The sequence below is a fragment of the Capsicum annuum genome, chromosome 11 (assembly GCF_002878395.1).
Source record: "Capsicum annuum cultivar UCD-10X-F1 chromosome 11, UCD10Xv1.1, whole genome shotgun sequence".
NCBI classification, from domain to species: domain Eukaryota; kingdom Viridiplantae; phylum Streptophyta; class Magnoliopsida; order Solanales; family Solanaceae; genus Capsicum; species Capsicum annuum.
This window is the reverse complement of record NC_061121.1, coordinates 8,821,171-8,830,144: the sequence shown is the minus strand read 5'-3', so window position 1 is coordinate 8,830,144 and position 8,974 is coordinate 8,821,171. Positions and strand designations below refer to the sequence as shown.

At 36.1% G+C, this 8,974-nt stretch overlaps 1 protein-coding gene across 1 annotated transcript in view; it reads right to left on the bottom strand.

The window, feature by feature from the left end:
* Window positions 1-207: 207 nt before the first annotated feature.
* The window catches only part of LOC124888773, a 13,507-nt gene continuing 4,740 nt past the window's right edge, over window positions 208-8,974 (bottom strand). The window contains exon 2 of the mRNA XM_047400062.1: window positions 208-600. Coding sequence (XP_047256018.1) covers window positions 208-600 — 393 coding nt within the window. The remainder of the gene's footprint in view (window positions 601-8,974) is intronic.

Here is an 8,974-nt window from a genome sequence, read left to right as displayed (position 1 = left end):
TAAGTCTCCCCAAGATTTGCATTAACTAGTACTTCTGCCAAATCACCAATTCCTTTCAAATTATAGAATATAGGATCACCACGTCACATGTGTATAATGAAAGTATCAAGTTGGTAACTAAGATCCCGAAGCTTTGATTCACCAAACTCACATGGATAGTGTTTGACCATTATTATTATTTTTTCCCTATCAAAATTAGCATAAGCATTAGATGGATTCAATCTTAATAAGCAAGTTAGCACTCACAACTTCAAAACGATTATTAAGCTCTTGAAGTTGCAAGTCAATTATAGCATAAAAGAGCTCTTGAAGTTGCAAGTCAATTATAGCATAAAAGAGTTGAACACGTAAGTGATGTGAGTAAGTTACACTAGAAGGCGTAAGCTTTGACTTTTCGAAAAAATAAAAATCATCCATCTTAGGTACCAATATTTCAAGTTTATCACAAAAAACACGAATTTCATTCATCAAAGCAACCCATCCATCATCTCTCAACAATTGCAATCTTGTCTTAGTAATGTCAAGAAATATCATAGCATTGACAATATATTGCTCTTTTCTTTGTAATGATGCACTCAACTTATTGGACATCACCAATATCTTCAACATCAAGTAAAGCAAGAAAATAAGTTCAAATTCATTGATCATATCAAAAATGCTCCTTCTTGCAATCTATCATTGGGATTAGAGCCTCTACATTTAATCGCATCAAGCACATAAGTTATAGATGAAAATAAAATAATGAAGTTATCCAATGTTCTAAAATATGATCCCCAATGAGTGTCACCTGGCCTTTGAAGTCCTCGTTCTTGATTTAATCTTTTTCCACTTTAAACTTCACTACTTTCTTGTAGTTGCTCCAACATTTCTGCTTGATGGTCTTGTGATACGGGAAAAATGGCCATCTTATCTTTTGATGACATCTTCAGAGGCCAACACATAGAGGCTCAAGACTTGGTCACCTCGAGGATATGAGAACATGCATGGAGGACCCGTTTTGAGCATGCCATTAAACAAACCCGTGTGTGGAAGATTGTGTGGGGTCTTACATTTGATGCCAATTTGAGACTACAAGTATTGAAGTGTGACCCCATGGTTTTGGAGCATTGAAGAAGAACCCTTCATTAAGGGTATTTTGTGGTTTGCACATGTTAAAGAAACAACCCATGACCTCCCTTTTCATTAAGGGTATTTTGGTCCATTATACTATGTAATAAGCTAGGATATATATAGTTTGTTATTAGGTCTTTTCTCTTTAGTTGTTTAAAGATGAAAATATGAGACATTGAAAATCCTCTCTCTTGAGAGTAGACCACCTTAGTGTAGTTCTTAGTTAGGGCTTGGACTAGCCATTGTAGCTTAGGGCTTGGAAAAGCCAATATTGTTCTTTGCTTGGAAATGGTGGATCTTAAGGTGAGTTGATTCCCTTGGCGGTCACCGTAATAACTTGGTGCTTGTTAACTTATTTCGTAGAGATTTTAGAGTTTAATACACTCTTTAGTTGCTACCTAATGAGTTCTCTTTGTGTTAAGTTACCTATCCTTTTATTGTTTTAAGTTTGTGTTTGCTTCTTGTATGGTATTGTTGTCATGTTGTTGCGGATTTAGGCGTGTTGTTGTGACTGTTTACGGACTATTTTGGTGTTGTAGATACCATTTGGTATCAGAGCCATCATTGATTTCGTTCCCACGAGATCAATCTTGGGCTTGCTATCTTGAAAAATCACAAAAATATTGTTGGAAAAACTGAAAAATGCAAAAAAAAAAAGTAATTTGTCCCGTTTTTGTGTTTGGGCCGAGATTTGAGGCTTGGTTTTCTTGTGTTTTTTTGTGTGTTTTGTTGTTTCTAGTGTTAGTCCCTTCTTCACTAACACTTATAGAGTCTAGATCTAAATTTTGATTCATTTCCGAGTTATTTTTGAACTCTGAAGGTTTCTGGTTTTTGGGGATTGGTGGCTTGAAAGAGTGTTATTGAAGTTTGTTGTTGAGATTGTGGCTTAAAAACGTTTTGTTGATGTTGTTGTTGAGGGTTGGAGCTTGAAAAATATTTTATTGATGTTGTTATTGAAGATTGGTGGCTGGAAAAATGTTTTGTTGATGTTGTTGTTGAAGATTGGAGCTTAAATATATGTTGTTGATGTTTGGGAGGTCCAAAGTTAACCTTAGAACTCCAAGATTCAAAGTTGTGTTTTTGGTGTTCTTCAACATCTTCATATCTTGTTGAAGAGAAAGTGGTTTGTTTGATCTAAAATCAAAGAAGAAAGAAGGTGTGGTCTTGTTAGTCTTGAAACACATTCCAAGACTATTATAAAAGAAGAAAGGGGGTCAAAAGACTTTTAAAAGGTCTTATTACCAAAAGAGAGAAAGGGGTTTTCCCAAGACCTACAAAAGAAGAAAGGGGGACAAAGGCTTCAAAAGGTGTTTTGCCAAAAAGGTGAAACAAAAGTCAAGCCTTTTTTTTTTTAACATTGAAAAGCCTGTAAGTCTTGTTGTTTCCCTCCCAAAACCAAAAATACACTCTTCCGATTGAACAATGATCAATAAAAATTGAAAACAATAAAAATATTTCTCAAAACTTTCGACAGTTTTCAACAACCAATGAGAGGCTGCCACGTCATCACCGAAAGTGCTTAAGCTAAAAAATTTTAGATTCTTAGTTTCGTTTTATTATTTCATTAGTTTCATGTCTTGATTCTAGAATTAATTAACAACTAGTAATCACCTACTTAGTTGTAAATTAATTGTTGAATCCGTTTCTTTCGTGTCTTCGTTATTTGTGTATTTTTCTCGTTTTTAACTCGTAGTAACTTCTTTGTTTCAAGTTTGTAAGTAAATTTTGTTTTTGTGTCTTTAATCTATCAAACAAGAATCCATTTCAGCCGCCAAGTAGAATTGACATCCTATTGACTACCGGAGTATAAACAACTTTCAATATTTGCCGCTCCAATTGTAAGAATCACAAAGGTAGGTGTATACGAGTATTGGTGAGGAGCTATTACTACTAATATTGTTTGTTCATTGTGTAGGTACAAAGGTGATATAAGGGGAACATGTCTTCGATAGACGGAGATTATTGTAACTACAACATGGGAGACTTTGATTGTAGTGAGGGATTTTATGACTACGAAGTTAAGGGAGATTGCGGAGGCTATGAAAATAGCCATGATCAAAACTTGGGCAGATTTGAGAGTTATTGTTTTGAGGGAGAAAATGAGGTGAATGAAGTGCCTAGCACTTATGGTGAACTTGGAGATAATGTAGGACCTCGTGATGGGCCTTATGATGACATTGAGGCATATGAGAAGTCTTACACTTCTCACTCCGAACCTAGATTTGGTGTTAGGTATAACCCTTTCATTTGCAAAGCTTATGAGAGCTATGATGAGAGTACACATGAGGAGTGTGAAGATTCATATCCTCCACCTTGTAGTACCTCTTATCAAGGTCGATATAGTGTAAATGGTTATACTAGCTCTAGTGGAGGTTGTCCAACGAGAAGAAAAGGGTATGCATCTCCAAAACCAAGAGGTACTCGTGTACCTTACAATGTTGATCCGAGAAGGAGTGTACACTTCGGAAAGGTGACCATTTGTGGGATACCGGGCTGCCTCGTTGTGTTAAATGATAGGTACTATAGAAACTACATCCTTCCATCCATGGTTGACTACTTGGGGTTGTTTCACTAGCCTTTACTTGTTCCATATTTCTTGGACGGGTTTAAGGTTATCAAAAGGGTCAAAGTTGTCTTCTCCCAATTTGAATACCATGAGGAGGTGTGGTGCAATATTCTTCCATTGACATACGGTCATGTATGCTTAGGTTCCGATTGGTTTGCACAACATAGAGTTCCAAATGTGCAAAATTGGCCTAATGTTGTAAGAAACCGATAGGGAAATCACCTCATGACATACATGCTGCTCGAGCTGCAAAGAGAAGTGAATACTTACTATAATCCGAATGCTTATGAGATACAAAAGATTGATAGGAGTAAGGGTGTGCAAGGTGGTAATCCGAGAGTGCAAAAAGGAGAGGTTGTGTGAAGCGAAGTGAGGGGATTGCCACCAAACCGAGCTAACATTGTTTGTCCTTCTATTTCTAAGGACATTTGTGTAGGTACCGACATGGAAAGTGAAGAAGAGAAATGCCGAAGTGAAGTTGTTTCCCAATCTTGTGGGGACCTTCACAACATAGCAAGGGAGAGTCGACTCAAGAACTTCAACGTAAAATAGCTAATTCTTATGCTTTTGTGCATGTGAATGATAATTGTGTGGCTAGTAGCCCATTGAGTGTGAGTAGTAGCTTACTTACTTGTGAGTCTAATGATTCTTTGCCTTTTGTTGATGATGTACATGTTGTGAGTGTGGATACACTAGTTGATCCTATTGGTGACCAAATCGACTCTTCTTGTAAGATCAATTTATGTCCACCTAGTGTTGAAGCCTAGATGTTGAATGAAAGTGCATCATCTTGTGTAATTGGTGTTAATCAACCTATTTGTGAAAATTGTTCACCACTTGAGTATGTGTGTGATGTGATTAAGCAAACTCAAGTGAGTGAAGTATTTGAAAAAGTTTTTCAACAAAAGGGGAGTGAACCCGAGAGCTATTCTTGGGACAATCTTGTGCTTGAAATTGCTTTAAAACTTGATATTGATCTCTTAGAGAGTGAGAAACTTGGTTGTTCCAAATCTTCCCGTGGATTGGATCATTCACTCTTTAGGTATAATGTCTTATTTGAAAATGATATAAACACTCCTAATGAGCCTAATGGTGAAAAAAATAGTATAGCTTACCTTGGAGGCTATAGCCTATACGTTAACCCACTATGGTGTGACAACATTCCTCCTAAAGATAGAAATCTCTTCTTGGAAGATGAGAGTACTCTTAAGGGTAAGGAACATGTAGTCTTGGAAGTTACTCCTTCTACTTTGTGTGACTTTATTGTTGAGACTACTCATGGTGATCATTGGGAAACTAGTAGTGAGTACACACATGATGGCACCTTAGTAGAAGTCGACTTGAGTGATACTTTTCTCTACTCTCTATTTTCTTTCGATGATATATATGTTATTGTAGAGAGTATGTCATTTAGTTTGGGTGGAGACCACGGGAAAAGGGAGTGTTGTCTAGACCCGTGTCTATGGCCACTCTTCCCGTTTGACCCCGGTGCTAAATATGGAAATGGTGATGTTGGTGCACCCAACTTATTTCTTGGTCTACATGACAAGCAAAGTGTCACTCTTGGTGAATCCCATAACCAAATTCTTCGTACATCTTTCATTGAGTTTTTAATATTTCATTCAAAGGATCCTTGGTTATATTGCAAATATGTGCAACCTTGGCATGTTGAGATGATTTGTTGTGCTAACCCTAACCCTCATGCCATGAGGAGTTTGTATTTGTTTGTCCTCTCTTCGATTTTGCTAGGTTTGGATTCGAGGTCGAATCCTTTTCAAGAAGGAGAGGGTGATACGGGACAAATGACCATCTTATCTTTTGATGAAATCTTCAGAGGCCAACACATAGAGGCTCAAGACTTGGTCACCTCGAGGATACTAGAACATGCATGGAGGACCCGTTTTGAGCATTTCATTAAACAAACCCGTGTGTGGAAGATTGTGTAGGGTCTTAAATTTGATGCCAATTTGAGGCTACAAGTTTTGAAGTGTGACCCCATGCTTTTGAAGCATTGAAGAAGCACCCTTCATTAAGGGTATTTTGGGGTTTGCACATGTTAAAGAAACAACCCATGACCTCCCTTTTCATTAAGGGTATTTTGGTCTATTATACTATGTAATAAGCTAGGATAAATATATAGTTTCTTATTAGGTCTTTTCTCTTTAGTTTGTTAAAGATGAAAATATGAGACATTGAAAATCCTCTCTCTTGAGAGTAGACCACCTTAGTGTAGTTCTTAGTTAGGGCTTGGACTAGCTATTGTAGCTTAGGGCTTGGAAAAGCCAATATTGTTCTTTGCTTGGAAACGGTGGATCTTAAGGTGAGTTGATTCCCGTAGCGGTCACCATAAGAACTTGGTGCTTGTTAACTTATTTCGTAGAGGTTTTAGAGTTTGATACACTCTTTAGTTGCTACCTAATGAGTTCTCTTTGTGTCAAGTTACCTATCCTTTTATTGTTTTAAGTTTGTGTTTGCTTCTTGTATGGTATTGTTGTCGTGTTGTTGCGATTTAGGCATATTGTTGTGACTATTTGCGGACTATTTTGGTGTTCTAGATACCGTTTGGTATCATCCCGAAGTTGATCTCTGTGCTTAAATGATGCTCCTACCACATTCAACACATTAGTAATAATAGCAAAAAATTCATCCACAAGCAAATATTTTTTGGCAACGGCTACAAGTGTCAATTGTAATTGGTGAGCAAAACAATGAATGCAATATGCCGATGGAGTTTCTTTCAAAATCAAATTTTTAAGACCATTCATCTCTCCGTGCATGTTACTAGCCTCATTATAGCCTTATCCACGTATTTTAGATGTACTTAAAGAATGTCTCATAAACACAGAGCATATTATTTTCTTCAACGTTTTTGCCTATGTATTACCAACACGAACAGTCGCAATAACTTGCTTATTCACATTACCTTTTTTGTTAACATACCTCAACGCAATGACCATTTGTTCATGGTGTGATATATCCTTAGACTCATTAACTAAAACTTCAAAAAAATCTCAATTCAAGTCATCAATTATAGCTTTCACGGTTTCTTGTGCACAAGATTTCACAATATCCTTTTGAATTTTTGAAGAAGTCATCATAGCATTTTTTGGAGCATGTTTTAAAATAACAGTTTTCAAATCGAAAAGCATTTTTCCCAACTATTTCAAAAGACCTAGAAAAAGGCCTTTATTTTGGAAAGATTCACTTTTATCATGACCTCGAAAAGACAATTCGAATTCAAAGAGAAATCTTGCCACATTAGTTGAAGTCTCTAAACGAGTACGATGCTCACTTCTTATTTTATCAGATTTCTTGTTCAAAGAAACTTGAATTGATTGAGATTGATTCTTGAAATCTAGCATCTTATTGAAACATCTTCTGTGGACACTATTCACTTCACCAACATATAATTAAAATCATTTCAAACTATGATTCCAAGTCTTAAAGCCGGTTTTCATGAAAAATCCACCTGCATTATCTTTTATATAATTATTTTAAATAAATAGCAATACAAGAAAAACACAACATCTTTCTTCACACTATACTCCATCCACCTAGAATATGAACCCTCATATCATGTCGAATTAAATCAACACATTTTCATTCCAATTCTAGTTTGAAGAAATTGAGAAAGAATCGGTTGACAAGGTCCTTGTTGAATATAGTGTCTGATATAAGTACGACCACAAGGATGGACGTGAATGAGTGCATAATGAATCCACCCAAGGAAGTGCACAAGTGAAGTGTAAAAGAGGGCCTAAACACACCAAAATCAACCCACTTCTTGCACTTGATGGGCACCTCACCCTTGAGGGGTATTATGAATATTTCATACTATTTTTTTAATATCTATAAATAGAACATTTTAGGGTTTCATTTATTAGACTTTGATGATAATGAATGTTGTATAACATTGAAAGACAAGTCCTCTCTCCTTGAGTCACAAATTCGAAACTTGTAACTAGGGTGATACTAGGGTGGAATTGCTTAGAATGTATGGTGCTAGAGGAGGTTGAGGTCTCTCTTATTCTCATTGAAGAGAGTAGGGGTCCTATTATCATTGTATTAAGGGTCTAGGTGCTTGAATACACTTAGGTTCTTAGTTCATGAGATAGTGTATATCACTCTATCTATCCTTTCTATTCTTGCAATCTTGTAATGTTTGTATCTCGTAGTATACCCGTTTGTGTTGTTGTTATTCCCATTGTTAAGTTCATCTTGTTCTTCATATTCTTGTTTTTAATCATAGTTTGGGTTGGCTGATTTGGTGTTGAAACACCCCTTTCTATCTCGTTATTGTGTAGTTGTAGCGAATCCGAGAGAGGTCTCCATTTAGTCCATGGTTTGTTGTGATTTATGGACTGTTTGGAGTGTGTTTCGTGTTTCCATTGTCATTCTCGTATTATTTGGTATCAAAGCATGGATTGATCTTGTTCCTACAAGATCAATCTTGGGCTTGCTTGATAGAAAATTCAAAAAAAAAAGGTGTTAGAAAACTAAAAAATAAAAAAGAAGCAAATCTTTCCATTTTGTGTTCTTGGCCAAAATTGTATTATTGTTGTGTCCTGGCCGAGATTTTTACTTGTTTTGTTGTTTCTAGTGTTAGTTTTCTTCACCTCTAACACTCTTGAGTCTAAATCTAAGTTTGAGCTTACATTGTTGTTGTTGTTTTCGTGAACGTAAGTCTTGGCCGAATTATTGTTGAAATATTGTTGTGGTGGACTGTTTTAGACTTGTGGTCTTCATCTTGTTGTTGTTCTAAGCTTGGCCACGTGATATTGTTGTTCATTGTTGGCCTAAGAACCATTTTGTTGAATTTTTAGTTGTCTTGGCCAAGTGTTGAAGATATTATATTGTGAAAATTGTAAGTTGGCCGTGTGAAAATTGTGGTATTTTTGGATATTGTTGTTGGTTGTTCTTGGTGATTGTTGATGTTGTTCTTGAAGTTCTTCATAACCTTCATAGCTTGTTAATATATATAAAGTGAACATTAGATCTATAAAGGTGAAGGAAAAAGGGGTGAAGCTTTGTTAGTCTTGAAAGACTTCCCATCCCTCATCAAATAGTCAATCACATCTCAACCACTTTCCAACAATTTTCCATAAAACAAGGGTCCATGTTATAAGGAGAAGTATTAGAAAGTCAAAGTCTTGAAAACTTGACTTTGAAAAGGCTCCAAGTCTTGTTTGAATTTCCCTCCTTAAAACAAATTCCACCAATTCCTAAATTGTAAATTGACCAAGACTTGAAATTGGACAACAAAAAAAAATTGTTAGAAACCGCAACCAATTACGTGCT